This window comes from Hydra vulgaris, chromosome 04, assembly GCF_038396675.1.
Source record: "Hydra vulgaris chromosome 04, alternate assembly HydraT2T_AEP".
NCBI classification, from domain to species: Eukaryota; Metazoa; Cnidaria; class Hydrozoa; order Anthoathecata; family Hydridae; genus Hydra; species Hydra vulgaris.
The window spans coordinates 8,395,001-8,419,000 of record NC_088923.1 but is presented as its reverse complement, the minus strand read 5'-3'; the positions used below and the strand labels follow the sequence as shown (position 1 = coordinate 8,419,000).

General features: G+C 28.7%; 1 protein-coding gene across 1 annotated transcript in view; it reads left to right on the top strand.

Moving 5' to 3' along the window:
* Positions 1–2,024: 2,024 nt before the first annotated feature.
* The window catches only part of LOC100212111 (cullin-associated NEDD8-dissociated protein 1), a 63,052-nt gene continuing 41,076 nt past the window's right edge, over positions 2,025–24,000 (top strand). The window contains exons 1-6 of the mRNA XM_065795363.1: positions 2,025–2,287; positions 6,406–6,507; positions 15,639–15,706; positions 16,505–16,617; positions 20,092–20,192; positions 21,569–21,734. Of these exons, the coding sequence (XP_065651435.1) occupies positions 2,243–2,287; positions 6,406–6,507; positions 15,639–15,706; positions 16,505–16,617; positions 20,092–20,192; positions 21,569–21,734 (595 nt within the window). The 5' untranslated portion in view covers positions 2,025–2,242. The remainder of the gene's footprint in view (positions 2,288–6,405; positions 6,508–15,638; positions 15,707–16,504; positions 16,618–20,091; positions 20,193–21,568; positions 21,735–24,000) is intronic.

Sequence of the window (24,000 nt, the reverse complement as noted above, 5' to 3'; positions counted from 1 at the left end):
TTTTTTTATTTTGTTATTTAGGTGCCCCAAAAAGACCTAAACGGTTTTGTCACAGAGCATCGCGGAAGTGCGAATATTTTATCCTCAAGGTTGATAAAACAAAGAAAAAGAACTGTCGAGTGGGGTTACTTTGATATCCGGGGTAACTTTGATAATTTTTTTGGAATTACTTTTTCTGTAAAATATCTTTGTAATATTATTTTATTATCTTTTCTATTTTCAGTGTCTTTGGTTTAAAATATATAAACACTAATCAAAAGTTTACTAAGACTTTATAAAATCAATTTTTAAGGTAAAAAACATATTATAGTTGTTAAAAATGAAAAAATTTTATGAAAAAGTTTATGAAAGTGTAAAAAACGTTTTCTAAACAGTAATGAATATATACCTATAGCTACATAACTATCCGTAATGTGTGGACCTACAAGAGGAAGGGCGGGAGTTGTGCTTATTGTTCACATTCAGAAACTAAGTTATCAGCGGTCTTTTAATGTTGCCGGGTACTATGGGTACTATGAGTTTGCTGAAAGCATCTAAAACGTTTAAAATTCCATATGGGACATTGTACAACAGAATGATAGGTAAACACGGAAAACAAGTCGGACATCCAGTTACACTCTCTTTTGATTGTGAGAACCGTCTTCTGAAGACAATAAATATTCTTTGTGATTGAAAAATGCTTGTTGACGAATTAACATAGATCACCGTAAGGGGTGTGTAGACGAACTGTGAATGCTTACTTTGATGAATTAGAAAAGACATTAAAAGTCATTGAACCCTCTAAAATTTATAACTATAACGAGACTAATCTTTCAGATGATCCTGGCGCAAAATCAAACATATGCTGACGAGAACTTATAAGAGTCGAGCGTAAAATGCAGCACTCAAAGAGTTGTGTAGGCATCATATATTGTGGAAACACTATTAGAGTATTCCTACCACCTGTGGTGGAGTATAAGTCTTAAAATGTTTATCAAGAATGGACCAGAGGTGGTTCAGAAAGAACTTGTTACGACAACACAATATCAGGTTGGTTCGATTCGACAACCTTCGAACGCTGTTTCTTGGAAATATTTTTTTCTCACGTTAGTAAAGATCATGTACCAAAAGTCATCAAGTCATCATTGGTGACAATCTTATCTCTCATTTTTCTCCTCCAGTCATTAAGGCTGCCCAACTAATTAACATTTATTTCACCTGTTTGGTACCAAATACAACTTATCTATTTCAACTATGTCGCAGTTTTTGGGTTCATGAAAAAGGAATGGAGGCAAATCCTGGAATGTTGGCGAAAATAAAGTCGCATCAAAGGTACTATACCAAAGACACATTTTCCTGGGTTATTTTTGAAGTTGCACAAAACCTGATTTCTGTCTTTTCGGCTTGCAGAATGTTTTCACAAAACAGAGATGAAGTTTTGAAAAGACTGCCAAATGAGAACCGCGATGTTGGTGGTATTTTTTGGATAGTACCAGGTGTCGGTGGTAACTTTTTGGATATTATCAGATGTACTAGGTCTATAAATCTTTTTTCTAAAAAACTATCAATGAAACTCCTTTTTTCTAAAAAAGTATCAATGAAACTCCGTGGTTGGATTAAATTGATACTTTATTGAAATAACATTTACTATCAAAGTAACCCCATACATGCGGGGTTTCATTGATAACTGTTTGGGCTTTTAAAAATGTATAAGACAGGTTCTGATATTTCTGAAAAGCGTTTTTCCTGTTAAAAAGAGACCATTTGGTATATTCAAACCAAAAACAGCAGCAATTAATTAAAATTTTATCAGAATTTTTTTAAAAAATCACAAAAACCTATCAAAGTAACCCCACATGACGGTATGATTATGAAATAATATTAATATCCCTCTGAATAATTTCCATTGTTAAAAATGTGATACTAACCTGAATGAACTTATAATGACAACTTGGGTTTTTCTATTTCAGACATTATTACTTATTTTACGGCTGGTTTGAATCGAGAGATTTTCCGCGTTTTAAATTTTCTCTAATTCGAACAAATTTGTTTTAGTTTTGTTTTGTTTCGAACTTTAGAGTTTCATTTCTGTTGTTCTTCATTATGTAGTTCGGACCTGTTGTACACTTTACTTGTATATGTTTTCGTCCATAAATTCAAGTTGGACTAAAAGCAATTAAAATTTCGAGGCGCATGGGGATTCAAAACCTTGTTTTTTATATTGCGTTTGTATAGAATTGCTTCTTCAAATCTTTCTTTAAAAATGGCTGCAACTTCTCCATACCATATCGCATCTCTTCTTGATAAGGTATATTTCAAAATCATGTATAGCATTTCAAAAAATATTGCTTGCATTTTTATAAAAATTCTTGATAGGTTTTGATGGGTTCCAATTTATAGAATCATGTCAATTATAATATAATCAACATGGGGTGTCTTAACTTTATAAGAAAATATAGTTTATATTTTCTAATATAGCTAAACACACTTCCTATAACAAAAACATAAACCTGCATAGACTAGACTAAGCAGTTCTGTGTTCTAATCACTAAAGATTGAATGCTCAATTCATAATTGATTTTTTGTATTTATTGATATGTTTTCAATATTTCATTCATTGATTACATAGGTTTATGATAAGGTGTGATTAAAAGTCCACCACATTACTCCTTAATTGTCACTTCAGTCAAGGAGGGATGTCTAAGTTATTGGCTTCATTGTTGTAATTACCTGAATACAAACAAATTATATTTTTTATTACAGACCTATCTTATAAATACCAGCAACTAATAAAAAAAACAAAAAAAAAACAAGTAGCATACAATTTTTTCTCTTAAAAAGTGCTTTAAGTTGATAACAATGTTTAGAAAAAGTTAAGCATTATTTGTGCACACAAACAACTATTTTTTTCTTAGTTGTATGCGCATGTTTAAACACAAATTATTATTAATTATTTTGACTATTTCACCTAAAAATCTTGTGTAATTTTACTTAATAGTTTTTTTATATAAATTAAATTAATTTATAAAGCTTTTTGAATAAATATTGAAATATTTTATTTTATTTTAAAGAATACTTACCTAAACCTAAGTCTTCAGTTAATGTATGTTCACTCCACTGTGCCTATCGCTGTTTATGTCAGTCGATGTATGTATGCTCCACTGTCCCTATTCCTGTTTAAGTCAGTAGGGTTATGTATACTTCACTGCGACTACATCTAAATTGTTTGATTTATGTATGCATTGATGCATTTTTTCTATGAAACTTTTAAAAATAAATAATAAACTTAACTTTAAAAATTTAACTGCTTAAACTTTTTCGCGTACAAAGAAGATTTTTATTGTCAGGGCGTTAGCCAGAAATAAATTTTATACCGCGTTTTTGTCGTATTGGGAATTTTTATTGTTGTTGTTCTAGAAAATATTGGGAATTTTCTAGAAAAGATCCTAAAAAACTCAAAAAAACACTTTAAAAAAAAGGTCATTGACTTTTGGGAATTTTAAGCCCATTGGGAATTCCGCGTTTTACACGGCAACATTGGGCTAGCTAACACCCTGATTGTGTAAACATTATTTGTACATGCGTACAAATAATGACTTCCTTGGAAAAATATATCAAAATTCTATTTTTTTTTTAACTAAAATATAGGTTTTTTTCTGTACCAAGGTGTCTGTCAGATCAGGTAACAGTTAAGAGGTCTAGATCTGGGAACAATGAAGGAAATTGGATCAAATTTTTGAAAGATCAAGTAGAAATTTTAGAAAAAAAAGGATCTTTGGCAAACTGTCATCACCTATATCAATTATAAATCATATTTATTTGTTAGATTATAATTGATATATTGTTTTTTGAATATGTCAATTATAATCTTTTATATACTAATTATAAACCTTTCTATACTTTGAATGTGGAATGTATTAATGTTTATACATTAGATTGTCCCTTGAAGACAATTTTTTTAAAAATATATAACACTAGAACTATTCTATATTTTAAAAATAAAACACTAGATTAAAATTTTTTTTAAGTAAAATATTTTTTGAAATATTTTAAAATATTTTATCAAAAAATTTCCTCGAGACCCTTAAACATTTAACAAGTCCCTAAGTTTAGCAAAAAAAAGTTATTTAAAAATAGGTCAACTTGTTACTCAAATAAAGTAAAAATTGTATAATAATTTCAAAAACATTTTACATTTAAAAAATGATTATTAAAACTTTAATAAAATATGTTATTTCAACTCATGCAGAAAATATTTTTTCAACTCCTGCTGATTAAGCAACAGCAATTAGTAACTAATTAACAACTTTCAGTAATTCCTGATTCACAGACTCATTATGAGATTTCCACCAATCACATGGCTTTATAGTTTAAACTATGTTATCATGAAACATAAACTTTTGAAATGGTACTGCATCTGCTTTAGAATTAACCATAAGTCATAACATCTCTTTAGCTTTGTATGTAGCAGTAGCAAAATGGTTGTTTCTAAAATGTTTAACTATTTGAACTATCTGCTCCTTGATGTTTAGAATTATAAAATCTTGGGCAAAAAGATTGAGAATATGAGCTGAATATCCACACAGTAACATTAACACCATTTCAAGTTTCTAATCGTTGTCTCATTTTTGACACATTAGTTACTAGCTGGTGAACAACCAAATTTGTTTTTCGTATTTGTTTATAGAATTAACAACAATTTCAATCGAATAGTCAGAAGTATGTAAATGGCAAAGCCATTCACATACTTCTTATCATTTTTGTAGATACAGTTATCATCTGTTTTTGTAGACACAGTTATCATCTATTTTGTAGATACAGTTATCAACTGTATCTACAAAATAGATATCTGAATTGTTATCCTTACTGTTGCACTAACTATTGGTTCATTAAAGACATTGCTCTACCCATCAATACTTATGGTTAGTTTCTGATCATGACGCTAACTTGAACAACTAGTTAAACTGTTCTTGCGAACAGTATGTAGTAGTTTTCCACTAATATCAATTCTATTAGGAAGGTTGTATCCTGGGCGTAAAAATGGATCATTTTGATAAACTCTGGATGGTCATCCATTCTAAAAGGCAAGTTAGTAGTAAAAATCATTCTAGCTATCTGCTCATTGATTGCCTCTTTTTCAGATTTTGTGGTTTTAATAAGGTATGAATCCTATTTAGTTGTCACTGACTTGCCACTGCCTTTTTATATGAATACAAAAAATTTTCTTTATCTACAGTAGATTGACTAGATTCAGTTTTCTTGAAAGAACATTGAATAGTTTGTACTACAGTTGCCTGGTTGATATTTTCTACTGTGCCTTGACAAATATTAATGTTTTCATCGTCTTGAACATCTTTAAAAAAATTACATTTACCAAAACTTTTGTGGTTTCTCATTAGAGCAACTAAACCTTGCATTTGTACGATTTTGCATTTAGCTTTTTTACCCTTTTCCCCAAACTTTGCAATAATTTCTTCAAACCATGTCCAAACTGCATCTCTTTTTTTACCGGGGCCAGACATTTTTATTTCTAGTTATATTATTTTTATTTTCAACTAAAAAGTAACAAGCAATTATAAATAATCTAATTTTTGAAAAAAATAAACTTGAATAAAATACTTTTATATAAAAGGAGTATATTTATATTTATTATATAAATAGTAACAAAGCAGAAATTATTGTAATTAGTCAATAAATTAAAACGCGAAACAAAAAATTTACTTAAATGGATAAAAATTTTACCATAAATTTAAAAGTTAAAATAATAAATAATATGACTAATATTTGTTATATAATGCATTACCTGACTATTATAACAACAACTAATTTGTGTAGAAGTTATTTTTAACTAGTGCATTTAAATTAAAGTTGATTAATCAATAAATAATCATTAAAAACAATTAAAATCAAAAAACTCAATTTAAATCATGATTTTTATGTGTCCAATTTAAATCAACTGATTTAAATCGATTTTACTATTTTAAGTTGTAAAAATATACTTGAAGACAAATTTATTTATGTGTAAATAGGGCTAAATATATAGCTACAAAAATAACATTTTAACAAGTGCTTTGAATGAAGTTACAAGTACAGATTTATTATTAAAGGCGCAAAAAGTTTTTGTGTAATATTTGTTAAAGATTTAATTTATCCATATTTTTCGATTTTTGCCAGTTTTTTGTAAAGCAGTTTGAAAACAAATTTTTGTGTTGTATAATGTTAACTGTATTAAAATCCTGTTAGAAAAAGCTGATATTGCAAATCTTAAGTTACATTATTTAATTGTTCTAAATTATTAATGTGTTATACAGTTTTTAATTTGTTTTTTGAAGTTTCATACAGGAATTACTTTTATTATTTAGGAATTTGTTTTAAGATGTTTTAAATTGTTTTTTTATTAATATTATTATTACATATAAATTTTAGATGTCATCATCAGATAAAGATTTTCGTTACATGGCAACAAATGATTTAATGAGTGAGTTGCAAAAGGATTCAATAAAGCTTGATGATGACCGTGAGCGAATGGTATGCATATTTAATGAAATACATTTATTTCATATATATATATTTATATATATACATATATATATATATATACATATATATGTATATATATATATATATATATATATATATATATATATATATATATATATATATATATATATATATATATATATATATATATATATATATATACAACCCTCGGAATTAGGATCGGCATTCGGCAATGCTGACCTAACTGCCGACCTAAAAGTGTTTGAAAACGGCAAAAAATTGCCGACTTGGTTGACTAAAAGGTTGAGGTCGGCAAATTATTGCCGACCTCAATTTTCATAATTCCGAGGGTTATATATTATTTATATATATATATATATATATATATATATATATATATATATATATATATATATATATATATATATATATATATATATATATATATATATATATATATTAGGGCGGTCCAAAAATATAAAGTCTAAAAATGCAATTCTCCACAAGGCTATCCTTATTCCATATGCTATTACAGATTTAATTCCAAAATTTGAATAAAATTAAGTAATATTTAGAGGTAGCAACTTTATAAGACTTTTTGAATTCAATATCGAAAATTCACGAAATTGTCGGAACAGGAAACTCTTTCCGATGGCTGGACACTAGTTGCAACAAATACTGTTTCTGAGTTTCATCCTTTGTCAAGAAAGAATTAAAAAATTGAATAAGTGCAAGCCCTCTTTCTGCACAATCATTTACAACCTTTAGAACTTTTACACTAGCCAGTATTGATTGGAAGGTTGTATCAGACGTCCAGTTGGTCGGGTGCTTTGACAAGAAGGTTCTTGCTTCTTCCTTTCTATTTATTGCTAGAAGATTGAAGATATTCAAAGAATGACTAGTGATGTATGTCTGCAATGGTGCACGATAGTCGAAATCTTTGAAGTCCAGATGTTTGGGTGCATTTGCATTTGGTGGCAGAAAAAAGTTGACAACTATAGAAGCTTTAGTATCATCATCAATGCGTTTATCAAAGAGAGCGAGAGCAACAAGTGTCTCCAAAAAATACCACAAGTACCGACCAAATGCCTTGATAGCAGACTCTCTGACTTTGATATTTGGGTACTTGTGTAGTAGAATTAGGAGATTCATATCATTGAAAGGAGCTCTTGATGCAAGAGGAGCTTCATGCCAATAGTGGGCATAGACCAGTGATACAAATGGACTCGATTCCGGCTATCTCTTTTGCAGTAAGTTTGACCTGATCTTTAACTAAAAAAATCTTGATAGAATAGATGGCTTTAGCCATCCATCTGGCATAATGCATTGCTCCGGGTGCACGAAAACTAAATGTGCCTTCGCCTCCAAGGAAAACATAACATAGCTGTAGTAGCTCCTTGTAGTCATCACGGGGAAGTTCTGCATGTATCGTGTCCCTGAAAAATGATATCATATCTGCACGAAGACCAATGGGCATACCTTCAAAAAGGATGTCAGGTGCAGACCTAAAATCATCCTTGTTGATGAATGATCACATAGTTTAAAATTGTTTAAACAGGCCTATTTCAGGTCCACTGGATGGTTCAAGAACAGCAGAGAACACATTGGCAAGCACGACCTCAAACACGTGATGGCAACAAGCAATTCATACAAGTTCCTTCTCCAGAGCTCTTTCAAGTAGAGTGCAGGCACCAATGTTCGCCTGTGCCATGTCCAATCTTTGGGACAGCAAGCAGTTGCTCCTTTTCTTTCCCTGAAACAAGAATGGCTATTCGATCTACAAGTTCTTTGCTGTTGCCGGTAATGTCTGGAAGCAATTTTCCATCCCAATGAAGTAGTAATGGATAATCCGTGTTGGCTGAGAATGATGTCTGTTGTGCAGTTGCTACTGCCTTCCGTGTTGCCATACGAGCACGTTTAATGGTACTACGAGACAAAGCCACATCATCTAACTCCACACCGAGCGCTTGCGCTACTGCCCCAACAACAATCATGGCACCTCGTTCGGTCAAGTGCAGATGCCACTTCATTTGTGATGATGGATTTCTTTAACTTTATTGAAACTGATGTAGAATTGGTTGATGTTGATGGGATGACAAAATTATCATCAGAATCAGAAAAAGATGAGGAGGAGCTGTCTGAATCAAGTTAAACAAGAGATGTAGATGGGACTGCAGTCTGCTGTGATAGAACTTTCTCCAATCTAGCAGCTTCTAGTAAAATTCTGCTTCTTTTACGGGACTCTTTGTCGGCTAATGACTGGTCAATTCCAGCCATGCTGGCACTTGAGGGATCTCGTTGCAATCGCAAGAACTGCTTGTCCTCTTCATTGGTCATGAGTTTCAAGGCATCCTTGCAGGAGATATCAAACAGTTCTTTAAGATCAGCTTTAAACTGTTCCTCGTTGAACCGGCAACCATCTTTCTGCGTTAGTCAATGTTTCTTCAACAAACAGTATTTATTGTATAATTTGCAAAGTTTCCGCACTCCAGAGTCGTTGTGTAGGAATCCTAGCCTTCGCCCAAATTTTTAAAGTCGCATCCATAGCCAGTTTTGAACTTCTAGCAATCGTTAGTCCGTTTTCAATGTGGTGGAACATAAAATTTTTCAAGACTGCACCATTTTTTGGCAATCCAGAACCAAGAATTTCTTTTTCACACTTGCCAATCAGCCAAACTTGTGGTTAACTTCTGGTCATAGGCTGCGTCATTGTTATCTATGACATAAAAAAATTATCACAGAAATTTTGTAAAGAACTGTAATTCATTAAAACAGCTTTAAATTATTTAACACAAATGTTAATACTGTTTATAAATTCATCAATGGTCTAATAATTGCCAATCGACAAAAAGCAAGTACGTACTTAATTCCTAAAAATTATTGGTCTTAGTTCATACACCGCTTACTTAAGAGCAATAGATTAATAAAATGATACATGAATAAAATTGTACATGCTATACACAATTTTAATCAGTTTTTATGTAGCGAGAACCCTGTCACGAACTTAAAATAAAAATTGTTCTTTTGGTTGCTACCTCTAAATATGTTCTAAATTAACTAAAATTTGTCCTGAACATTCCTATTACCAAATGGAATGAAGGGAACCTTGTGGAGCAGCATTCTGATAACATTTATTTTTTATCATTGTATCGTGGACTGCCCTAATATATATATATATATATATATATATATATATATATATATATATATATATTTTTTTTTTAAACATCTTCGCTTCAAAACAAGGCTGCAAGCAGCCACTAATTAAAGTTGGAAGTTACTGTAAGAGAAAAGATGAAGATTGTAGAGCAAGATAACGATTGACGGACGATTTAAAAGATTGCAAATTATATGAATCAGGAAAGCAAGATGAAGGAAGCGAATTCCAAAGAACTGATGTTCAAGGAAAAAAACTAGACGAATAAGCGTTTTTGGAGCACTTAGGAACAGTCACAGAAAAAGGATGACACTTAATTGAATGACGAGTAACACGAGAATGAATTTTAGTAGATGGCACAAGAGACGCTAGGTCTTTAGAGCAGTGCCCATTATAGTATTTGTAGAAAAGAGAAAGAGAAGCAACATTACGACGATGTGATAATGGTTGAAGGTTGGCTGCAAGAGCAGGTCCAACTATGTTTACAATGCGTTTTTGCACCTTGTCTAAAAGAGAAAGGGCATCATTAGAAGATCCGCCTCAGATATGGCAACAGTATTCCATACAAGGCCGGATTCGAGATTTATAGAGATAGAGAATAGAATCCAGAGTAAGAAAGTGGCGAACTCGATAAAGAGATGCAACCTTAGCAGATGCTAATTTTGCAACCGATTTGATATATGGTTTCCAAGAAAGATTGGAAGTAAGAGTTAATCCTAGAAGATGAAGAGTAGGTGACTCATCGAGTACATCACCGTTCATAAATATAGGAAGATCTAAATTATTGCGATAATGATTGGCTGAAAAAAATTGAGTTTTATCTGAATTAAAGTTCACCAGCCACTGTGAGCCCCATGCTGTAGCAGAAGTGAGATCCTTTTCAAGCTCAAATGCCCCCTCCAAGCAATCAGAGGGTGTTGGTTTCTTATCACGACAAGAATAAATGGTAGTATCATCAGCAAACAATGCCACCTTAGATGTGAGAATATCTGGAAGATCGTTAATGTAAATTAAAAAGAGTATAGGGCCAAGGATAGAACCTTGAGGAACCCCTGAACTTACAGAATAAGAAGAAGAGTGTTGTCCATCGAGGACAACTTTTATGCTACGATTGGAAAGGAAGGATTCAATGATCTTAAAGATGTTGCCGGATACACCATAAGAAGAAAGCTTATGGAGAAGACCAGCATGCCAAACTTTATCAAACGCTTTTGAAATGTCAAGAGCGATGGCCTTAACCTCTCCACCTTCATCTAATGCACGATAAAACCTGTCAGTTATATATATATATATATATATATATATATATATATATATATATATATATATAGTGTTGTCAAAAGACCCGGTACTTCGGTACCAAGTCGGTACTAAAAAAATGTAAACGTCACGGTACCAATTTTTCTTAAGTACCGGTAGTACCGAAGACCCGTTCAAACCCGATTCCTTGATGCTCATGCGTGCAGTAGCGCGTCCTCTTTATTAAACTGCTGAGAAATGGCGACCGGTGGTGCAGCTGATGTGGTAGCTCTAAATCCACTTGTTGAGAAAAAAGGAGGAAAGAGCCATATGTGGAAATATTTTGGATTTGCGGCTGATGACAAGGGGAATATCATTGATAATCAAAAACCCATTTGCAAACGATGTCGCCGAAGTTTTCACTCAAAAGGAGGAAACACATCGAACTTAATAATACACCTCAAAGACCGACACCCGGATCTGATGAAAGAGTTCAAGCAGGTAAGTTTCAAACTAATTTCAGATATAGAGCTTCTGTTATGAATTATATATCATATTTTAATTTGAATGTCTGAACCAGTCGGATAGAAATAAACAGCCAAAAATAAGTCTTACAGAAAGATTAAAATAACAATAATAAGCTTAAAAATTAAATTTAAAAAATATATACTTTTTTTACGTTTTTTTACAACCTATTGTTAAGACTTTTCTTTTAATAAGTATTTCTTATAAAAAGTAATTTGTAAAAAGTTGTTTGTAAAAAGTCTTTTCAAAAAAAGATTTTGTAAAAAGTCTCTTGTAAAAAGTCGTTTGTAAAAAGTTGTTTTTAAAAAGTCGCTCATAAAAAGTCCTTTGTAAAAAGTTGTTTTTAAAAAGTCGCTCATAAAAAGTCGTTTGTAAAAAGTCGTTTGTAAAAAGTTATTTGCAAAAAGTCTTTTCTAAAAAAGATTTTGACGTCTTTAATAGAATGACTTTACAGAGAAAATAAAATCGGTGACTTCAAAAGCGAAATGTAACTTTTTAAGTGACTTCTAATTAAAACGTTTAAGCATTAAAAGTTTTGAACAACGTTCAATGTTTTGAATAAAGTCGTTGTTGTTAATAAAATTAATATTAAAAATAGTTCTAAACGATTTAAATTAATAAAAAAAATTATAATTTAGTAAAAGATAATATAAATATATATTTTTGCTGATTCTTTCCTTCTTCAAATAAATAAAAAAATTCTAAAAAAATAAAAAGTATTTATCGAAGAAAACGTTTTAGCGAATAAAGTTTTATGTATAGTTTTTTCGATTAAAGTATTAAAGGTTTTTATCGCATTATAAAAATGGAAATAAAATTAGTTATAGAAATAGTTTTAAATTTATTATAAAAAATACTTATAAAATAAATAAAACTACATATATTATATTTAATTATTGGGAAAATCCTTCTAATCCTTTACTTTTTTACTTCCATGGTGCTACTAATAAAAATTATGTAATTACCTACCGTGTAAAGGATTAAACAATTTTATACAAAAAGTATTTTTTAACAAAATTTAAAATATTTAATCTTTTTACAAGTACTAATTATTTATTAAAATTGTTTATATAGGCTTTATATAGGCTATTATAAAAGCTGAGGTTTGTTATTTAGAGAAAAACTAATGTTTCATATGTTCAGACTCAGCCCATTTTTGACTTCTATACTTATAAAGTATATTTATTATATTTTCCTTTTACAGCTGCAAGCTAAGGAAGACCATGGAACACCCCCGCAAACTCATAAACAGGTAACAGTTACAGAAGCTTTTCAGTGGCAACAAAAATATGACAAAAACTCACCTGAGGCAAGAAAGCTGAACCTAGCTGTTGCTGAATTCATATGTATTGATAAAGTGCCCATTTATACAGTTCAAAAATGTGGATTCCAACAAATGCTCCATCATTTCAACCCAAAATACCAGCTTCCAAGTCGAAACTTTTTTATGTACACTGAGATTCCCCGCATGTACAATGACACCAGAGACCTCATAATCCAGCATCTCAGAGACAAATCATTTTACAGCTGCACAACAGATCTTTGGACAAGTAGAACTGCAGACACTTTAATGTCTTTAACTCTGCAGTACATTACTAAATCATGGGAATTGCAATCCTGGTGTCTTGGCTGTTGTGGTCTCAACACAGACCACACTGCTGAAAGTTTGAAGGAGGCCTTTGAAGAAAAACTTGAAGACTGGAAGTTGGACATTGCAAGAATGTCAGGCATCACAACAGACAATGCCACAAATAACAAAAAAGCCTTTGAGGACTACACCTGGATTCCTTGTTTTGGACACAATCTCCACCTTGCTGTAAATAAGGCATTAGACATAAACAGGGTGTCTGCAGTGCTGTCAAGGCTTCGAAAAACTATTTCTGCCTTTACAAGATCCCCAAAACTTTCACGCCAGCTGACCAAGAAACAGAAAGATCTGTCCTCTCCAGACCACAAACTCATTCATGATGAACCCACTCGCTGGAATTCTTCATACGATATGGTGGAACGTTTCTTGGAGCAGCAGCAGGTTGTCTGTACTGTCCTGGCTGAAGACAGGAAAAAATGGCATCTGATGCCAAAAGACTCAGATATTACAGTTTTAGAAACTGTTAAAGCAGTTCTTAAGCCACTCAGTCCCTTTACTGATGCACTTAGCGGGGAAAAACATACCACCCTGTCTTCAGTCTTGCCGTTACTCTGAAAGATATTTGAGTGTCTCAGACATGAACAAAGTGACTCTGCATTAGCCCAAGAGATGAAGGAAAAGATACACGAGTATCTTCAGCATCGCTATGATGACCTGCAGCTACGGTTTCTTTTGAACACTGCAACCTGCCTTGATCCACAATTTAAGAACAGCTTTGTCTCTCTAAAGGATGATGTGAAGCAAAGTCTCCTAGATGAGGTGAAAAAAATGGGCAATGAAAAAGAAGGAATTGCATCTTGGGTGTCTAGAAGATTGTCAAGTAAAGAAGTCAGGCCATCAAAAAAATCCAAAAATGACCTAAAGTTTCTGCTTTCCAAGGGGAAAAGAAAGAAAAAGGAGAGCCAGCATCCTCAAGTCATGCACCTCTTTCTGCAAGTGACGAGATAAATGGTGAATTCTTGGTGTACGATCAGATGCCTGAGGTCAGTGCTGAGGATGATCCACTTATCTGGTGGAAAACAAATATGGGTACTCTACCTCAACTATCAGAGTTTGCCAGGAAGTACCTTTGCATTGCTGCATCTAGCTGTTCATCTGAAAAAGTCTTCAGTACTGCAGGGTACATTGTTAACCCAAGACGCTCAAGACTGAGTCAGGAACATGTTGATATGTTAGTGTTTCTATCTGAAAATCTGGAAATGGCAAAGAAAGTAACTTAAGGAATAATTGTGTAGACCAGTATTGATTTGGATGAAAAATGTTGTTATTTATCTAGTTATTTAATTACTCAAACGTTTACAATCCTTGGCTTGAAATACTTAAATTATGCCGTTGTTGTTTTGTTTTTTTACATGTATAATAATATTTTAATTTACAACTTGTTGTTCAGTTATGGCATATTTTGTTTAATTTATAAAAATGTTAAAGTTTATAAATAAGAGTGATTATTCAGTCATGGCTTATTGTTTTGTTATTTATCTAGTTATTTAATTACTTAAATGTTTACAATCCTTGGCTTGAAATGCTTAAATTATGCCATTGTTTTTTTACATTTATAATAATATTTTAGTTTATTACTTGTTGGTCATGGCATATTTTGTTTAATTTATAAAAATTGCGTTTTTTAGGTTTGTAATTTTTCATTTATTATTTGTGGAAAAAGTTGAAACACAATTTTAAACAAGTATGAAGAATGGCATTGTTAAACTTTATTAATAAAAATAGTGTGTTTTTTAGCTAGCATGTTTTTGTGTTTTGCTTTGATACAAAGAATCGTGAATTTTTATTGGCAAATTTAGTCTAAATTAAACTTTGGTTTGGTACCGAAATTGGTACCGAGAACCGTGGATTTTCACTGGTATCGGTACCAAATACTGTAATTTTGGTACCGTGACAACACTATATATATATATATATATATATATATATATATATATATATATATATATATATATATATATATATATATATATATATATATATGTGTGTGTGTGTGTGTGTGTGTGTGTATATATATATATATATGTGTGTATGTATATATATATATATATATATATATATATATATATATATATATATATATATATATATATATATATTTATATACATATATATATATATATACACACATATATATATTTATATTAGAGAAACTTTATATTAGCATAGAGTAGTTAAAAATCTTAACTATAGAAATATACACACACAAACAGAGGTTGAATTAACTCAAATTTGGTTGATCGCAAAAAGCTCCCCCACTCTCCTTCTATTTTACTTTTACTAACCCTCCTGCCTTGCCTAAGACCAAGGAGGCCACTACAGTCAAGGAGGCTACCTTAATTGTGGTTATAATCCTCTCTCAACTCTATAACTTTTAAATACAAATCTTGATGATCAAGGCCATTGTGTGTAGAAACAAGTTGAACATAGTAATACCAGGAATAGAACTTAAAAATGTTAAATTTCTAATAAACAACTGTTAAAAGCATTAGCTCATTTAACTTTTCTTAATTTGATTAATTCTTAATCAAAATGATCATGTCATGTGTAAAATCATATCATGTGTAAAATAATATCTTTTTTTATCAGGTTGTTCAGTCTCTCATTCGACTTTTAGAAGACAAGAATGGTGAAGTTCAAAATCTTGCAGTAAAATGGTTTGTAAATAATTTGAAGAGATAAATGTAACTTTTTAAATCTTTTTGTAATAACAAAATTACAAATACAAATAATGAATAAAATGTAAATAAAAACATTTAACAGAAGTTCAAAGAGGTAAGAAAAATAAGGAAAATCTACTTTTATAGAAACTACCAATGATGATAACACAATATCATTATCTAATATCATTGATATTAGAGTCTATTAGTTTGGTCGACATCTAATTTATAAGCATCATAAAGATTGATATTAATGGAATTTTATATTTAAATAAAAGTAATGGTATATTGATTATAAGGCTAAACATAACTTCTCTTTTGAGTAAACTCTGCAAAGTTGTTCTTTTCCAATCTCCCTGAATGCTCTATTTTTGTAAAACTAATTTTTTGCTTTCACATATTTGTTTTAGAAATAGAGTTCAAAAAGTGAAATTAAATTATAAATTTTTATGCAACTAAATGCTTAAAAATTGCACAATCCTTGCACAATTTTGAAAAATATAAAAAGAATTTGATTGATAATGATAAAAATCTTTGTACAATACATTTTACAAGTAGCATGCTTATAGGAAAATGTTTTTGCAAATATATTGCATAAAGAATTAGAGACAAATTATCAAATACTGTTTAATAAAAATCATATTTCAGCTTTTTCTAGTTTAACAACTAACATTTTACACCTGATACATAAATTCAAAAACACAACAAATAATAACATCTGCTACATTATTTTCATAAAGATTAACTCTGAGATTATAATGTTTCCACATTATTAAAAATGTGCAAAAACTTTAGTTTAGGTCCACTTGTACGGAAGGTAAAGGAGCAACAAGTTGAATGGATTGTTGACACACTTTGTTCAAATATGATATCCTCAAAGGAACAGCTTAGAGATATATCAAGCATTGGTAGAATTTAATTTTTTTCTTATTGTATATTCTTCTTATTTTAATATTGATTCTTATTTCTGTATTTTCTTATGATTTTTATTTTTATTTCAGTTTTATTTTTCTATAAGCAGTACATTTAAACTCAAAATTTAAAATTTAAAAAAGAAGACTAGAAACATTTAACAGTTTCAAAAAATCTTTCTTCAAATTATCAAAATTATTAAATCGTTTAAATTGTTATAACCTTCAGCTGATATATGTACACTTACTGCACTTATGGCTAGTTTAACCATTTGATGTATGTAGACTCCACTGTATTTATAGCTAAGTCAGTCAATGTATGTCCGCTTCATCTAAAAAAATGAAAACAAATAAAAAAGTAATAGAAGTAAAACAGTGTAAAATAGTAAAAAATAAAACAGTTAAATGAAAACAAAAACATTTTGAAAAAAAATAAAACAGTTAAATGAAAACATCTTAACAAAAATAAAAATTTTTAAGTCAAATGTGTTTTTGTGGATTTTTAAAAAACAATTTAATTAGTTTAAATTATTAATTAATTAGTTTAAATTATTAAACTGATAAATAATCATTGAAATAATTTAAATAATTATTTCAATGGTTTGTTGATTTACTTGTTTTCAACTTTTTTTTATTTACTCAAATCATCAAAAATAAAAATAACGATTAAAATTTTTTTTAATTTTGTAGTTATATAAGTAATTTCTTTATGCACATGTAATCCGAGGCCAACTAAAAATGGTGTTTCAGTGACATCACTGAAATCATTTTTTGAGCGATATATTTGTTGTTCTGACTTTCTATTGCACAGAGATGTTACATAAGTTATATAAATAATTTTTTTTAACAACAACAAATATATAAATTATTCTTTGAGCAAATGAAATAACTTGGAAAATGTTTTAAATTAATTAGGTTCGTGTTTATTATTAAAATGATCAACTGGCTTTTTTTTAATATACATTAATGCTTAAGGGCCATCCATATATTACCTACGCAAAAATCTCCAGATTTGCCCTGCCTCCCCCTGTTGCACCTTGTACATTTTTATACCCCCTCCTTCCCCCCATGCGTACATACGCTTGGTGGTCTTACCACAAAGTTTTTAATTTCATTAAAAGTAAAACAATTATTAAACTGTTTTATAAGTTCATTCAAAAACAAAACAATTATTAAACTGTGTGTTTAAATTCACTAAAAACAAAACAATCATCAAACTATTTTATAAATTCATTAAAAACAAAACAATTGTTAAACTGTGTGTTTAATAATTTAATAATATAAAAATTTAATAATAATTCTTGGGGCACCTAAAACAAAAATTAAAAACAAAACAAAAACTTAATATCTAGTTCAATCTTAATTAGAAATTGACTTATGATCAATTGAAAGTTAATTAAGTACTCTATTATTTTCACTAAACTACTAGCTACTAGTTTTTAGTTCCTACGGGTAGCTGATTGTAGTTTTTACTTCCTACGGGTAGCTGATTGTAGTTTTTAGTTCCTACGGGTAGCTGATTGTAGTAGTTTACACTCTAACTTATAGGTGTTTTCAAAAATTACGTTCTAAATGTCTTTTAAACATTTTTTAAATGTCTTCTAAACATTATTTACATTATGTTTAGAAGTTGTTTATAAGACATTTAGAATATAACTTTTAAATTCATTAAAAACAAACTATCAAACTATGTTTTATAAATTCATTAAAAACAAAACAGTTATTAAACTATTTTTTATAAGTTCATTAAAAATCAAAAAGGAAAAATTGAAAAAAATTTAAATTTGAAAAAAGGTATTTTTTTACTAACTTCAATAACAACAGCAACAACAATAATATTAATAATAATTATTATATTGTTTATACAATTTTCCTCACTAAATATTATAATCTTAAATTATTAGACTAACCTAAAATGATAATTAAACTGATAACTAAAAAAACAAAACATTTACACTAAATCAAATAGAATTTCTTTTAAAACATTAGTCAATACACTATACTTTACATTTTTGCATTTTAGCTCCTAAGCAAATAAGCAATCAGTTTTACAAAGAAAGAATTTATGGAAGTGACAATAGATTAATCATTAAATTGTTGAAATAATGATAAGTGAAAAAACTTTTATTTATTTTAAAGTCATTTACTAAAGAGTGTATAAAAGAAGTACTTCAATAAAAATTATTATGCCGAAACTGTTCACTCGTATACATATTATGGTGAAATTGTTGTGACAAATGTTGCATGTGAGTGACGGCATAGTGAATTATTTTATTAGCATAGTGAAAATATTTATCAGTAACCTTTTTGATTTAAAAAAAGAAAATGTACATAAACTAATTTTTCTTTCGTATTTTTTTTTAATACTACACTCCCTTTGGAAACAATATTTAGAACATAAAAGCAAATACAAGTGTAAAAAATTAGAAAACTCTCTTATGAACAAAATATGAAAACAAAACAAAAAACTCTTTGATAAACAAAACTAAAAAACTCTTTAACCCTTTAACAGTCCGTGCCGTATTATTTAAAGTGGTTTCGAAATTTCCATGCCATAATATTACGGTCTTATGCATCTCCTTATATTTCCTTCTTGTTCATCAGTAATTATATGTCAACTTGTCACAAAATTTATTACTACATAATTAAAGCTTTTGTTTTAATAATTCACTTTTACACATTTCACTTTACTTTAAATATGACTAATAAGGAAGTTCTTTTATTGCAAAAATAAATATCAAAAAGTAAATATTTACTCACAAAAAGATAGAAAATAATACATTTGATGAATCAATAATGAAAAGGTATATTTGATGAATGGTTATTGAAAATAATAATAGACTAATGCTCAAAGAAGGTGTGCGGTATGTTACTAACACAAAATTCGAAAAGATTCAAGATATGAATGTCTAGAATGTGATGTGTACGGCTTTGTGCAGCTCCATGCTTTTCCATTTATTTTACAAAAAGTGAATATTAGTGAATACAATTTTAAAATTTTGTGTTTATGTTGCATGATTTATATATTCTTAAACTTGAATAATAACATTTTGTAGTGTTTAATAATGTTAAAAGTAGTAAAAAACTTTTTTATTCTATTAGTAAAAAAACACAATGATTTTAAAAGCACCGGACATTTAGAGACCACTTCAAAAAAAAAGCTAAAAACAACCGTATTTTAAAAAAAACACAGGACTGTTATAGGGTTAATGAATAAAATATGAAAACAAAACTCTTATGAACAAAATATAAAAACAAAACTTGAAACAAATATGAAACCAAAGCAGGAGACTTTCTTATGAACAAAATATGAAAACATAGCTTATGAAAACAAAACCGAAAAACTCTTTATATACAAAACATAAATAGAAAAACTAGGGTTCTTGATTCTAAAAATATATTTTATAGAAATTTGAATTGATTTTTTAAAATGGTCAAGAAATCTAAAACTTTTGGTTTTAAAATTTTTAGGATTGAAAACTATTATTAATGAATTGCCAGTTGCTTCATCACCTTTATCTTCAAACATATGCAAAAGAATCACTAGTCGTTTAACAGATGCAATTGGAAAGGTTTAAAATTTTTTTTTGATTAGTTCAGAGTATTGTTCATTTTTATATCTGAATTTGTTCTTTGAAAATATAATAAAATGTGTGAAAGTTTTAATTAGTTTTTGTGTGTGTGTGTATATATATTTTTTTATTTAATAATTTTTTCAGTATTAAATAAATTTACAATAAAAAGGTAAATTTAACTCGTAAACTGAAAGGGAATAATACCTAATAAAAGGTATCTTCCTTATTCCCTAATTTTTACAGTCAATATATTGTCTTGAAAAAATGAAACAAAATTCTACAATCGACATTCAGCACAACCAACATAGTGACATTTCGAAGCCATATTAAGAGCACAAAGGTTTTTTTTTTTTTGATTCTTGAATTTTTTTGCGCTTAAAAGCAAATCCGTATCTTTCAATCGATTAACTTCAATTGCAATTTTGTTAATCATTTGATTTGCCAATAAGCAACTCTTAAAGTTAGGACCATTCTTCTGTTAACTCTCAAAGATTTATCAATGTTAACCCAGCTAAAATCATTACTTAAAGATGATGGTGCCAATCCAACAATAGGTAGATGCCTTTATTTGTCTTTAATAGATGCCTTTATTTATCTTTTTTGATGTTTGTACAATATATTTATATATATATATATATATATATATATATATATATATATATATATATATATATATATATATATATATATATATATATATATATATATATATATATATATTATATATATATATATATACACACACACACACACACACACACACACACCTACACACACACACATCTAACAGTGTTAGAATTAAATTCTTTTTTATTTGCTTTTCGTATTTATTGGCATTAACTTTCCTGAACTAGCCCAGAGTACTAAATTATTACAAAATAGTTTCATTGAATATTTAAATCAAAACAATTTGGAAATGTTATTATGTAATAATGTTATTTCCTCAGAAATATTCCAAGAGAGCTTCAATCAGAAAGTCGTGTAATGACATGTGATATTAACCTGTATCAGTATTCCACATAATCTCAGAAAGCCTTAATATTCTGGATTAATAAATATAAAGAATTGATATATGAAAGGTTTACACCTGAATTTTTAATTGAGTCAGCATGTTTTGTTTTAAATAATAATAATTTCATATTTGATAAACAGTTATTTCATCAAAAAACTGGTACAGCCATGGGTACAGATTTTGCACCAGAATATGCATGTCTAACTATAGAATTTTCAAAATAGACTAAGCTTTTTCCAAAAATCTTACCTCAATACTTTTTTTTATTTTACTATCTGTTTGTATTACTATTATTTATACTTATTTTATATTTAATTAACTTTTAGTTAACTTGTTTTTTTTTGTTTCAATTGTGAATTAGAATGATGATCAATCAATCCAACTTGAAGCTTTAGATATTCTTGGAGATATATTAAGTCGTTTTGGAGGGCTACTTGTTTTGTTTCACTCAGCATTATTAAAGTGTATGCTACCTTTACTTACAAATAAGAGAATGGCTATCCGAAAAAGAGCTATTGTAACTCTTTGTGAGTATATGATTTTGCTTATTTCATATTTAGTATTATTTTACATGATACATATCTTATCTTATATATACAACCCTTGGAATTAGGGTTGGCATTCGGCAATGTCGACCTAACTGCCAACTTAAAAGTGTTTGTGGTCGACAACTAAAATGCCAACCTCGTTTCTATGTTTAATGGTAAGACCTTTGTATCAAATTATTTTTGCTGATCTGATGCCGACCTCAAAAAGATTGAGGTCGGCAAATTATTGCCGACCTTATTTTTTCTAATTCCGAGGGTTGTATATACTTATGTATGTATGTATATGTGTGTATGTATATATGTATGTATGTATGGATGTATGTGTATATATATATATATATATATATACACATATATATATACATATATATAAATATATATATATATATATATTTATATGTATATATACATATATATATATATATATATATATATATATATATATATATATATATATATATATACAGGGCGTTAGCCAGGAAAAAAATTCATACAGGGTTTTAGCGAAATTGGGAATTTAGGTGCGGCCAAAAAAAAAGGTCATTAAATTCTGACATTTAAAAAAGTAGATACAAATTTTTAGATACAATTAAGTTTCAATAAAAATGTTCTATTTTTGCTGGGTTATTCATAGGAAAATTTTTCTATTTTTTTTTTTCAGAAATATTTTTATATTTTATAAATGTTTAATTCTAATTATTCAATTTGTTTCATTTTGAGCAATCTTCCTCAGTTTTCATTAAAAAAAAAAAAAAGCGCTAATAAACGATCAGAACAGATCATATTTTAAAACTATTATGTTCATTTTACCTAAAAATCGTATTTGTTTAAAATCTTATTCGAATTTGGACAAGCGATTCGGATTTTAAGAAGATTTAAAAAAAAAAGAAGAGAGTCTACGGTCTGGGTTTTTTCGCTTCAAACATTTATATTTTATGATACCGCAAAATTTATCACTTAAATTTTTTTCGTCTTTTCATGATTCACAGACCTGATCATTTAACGGAAATATGTAGTAGTCAACAAAATACCATACAGATGCTATAGTATTTTAAAATTGCCTTAACTACACCGAGTAAGTAACAAAGACATTTAATGGGCAGATCGAGATTCTTTCACCGCACGAGGGAAGCAACTAAATTTAATCGTCATATTTAGATATCTAGAAATTCGGTATTTAAGTAAAAATTATATTTATATACAAAAACTGATTTATTTTTTTTCAATTTACAAATATACATTAAATATCTACGTAAATTTTGTATTTGTAAATTTAAAAAAAAATTAATTTTTGTAATTATTGTAAATATTGGTTAATATAATTATTAACCAATATATAATAATACTATAATATTATTTAATTATCTTCTTTTATATTTTACACAAATATAATATATATAATACGTTTTATTGCAAGTTTTTAATTTTTTGTTGTTGTTATTTTCGGTTTATTTTACCAGCTAATTTATTTTACCAAAATTATTAATAAATCTTTTATTATAAAAACGTTAATAACTTATTTTAAGTTATAATATTTATTAATATGCAAATTTTATTTGTAACTTTAAGATAAACAGCAAGAATGTAGATAAAGAGTTTTTGAATAACAAAAATAAATTAATAAAATAATTTATTAAACATATTGAACAATCTTAAATGGAGAATAGCTGGCGTCAATTAAAAATTTAAAAAAAAAGTTTTTTTCAATTTTCAAATGAATGATCTTGCTTGTTAATGGCGACACATTTTTTCACATTAAAAAATCGATCTTAATTCTTAATTCATTAACTTAATTAATTTCCTTGTCGTGCGTACTAATTGCGTTCTAGCGCAACACTTTAAATCTGAGACTGATTTTATTTTATTTTTCTATTTTTTTACCATGATCTTAAGAACATTTAGGAATTTTAAACCAATTGGGAAACCGGGTTATACGTGGTGCCATTAGGCTGGCTAACACCCTGATATATTGGTTGAACACGATAAAAATTCAGCACCTTTTAATCGTTAATTACTCAAAAACTACTTGACAAATTTTTAAAGTTTTTTGGCACATGGAAACTAATGTGTTGTTGTTTGATTGTAGTAGTAATAAGTATTGGTTATCATTGCTATCAGATTAAAATGAGTAAACAAATATTAAATCGAAAAAAAGTTTTAGAAGTTTTTCTTCAAAATCCTTCATTGTCACAAGTTGACATTTCAAAATTGATAGGCGTTTCTCTATCATCAGTTGGGTTTATTT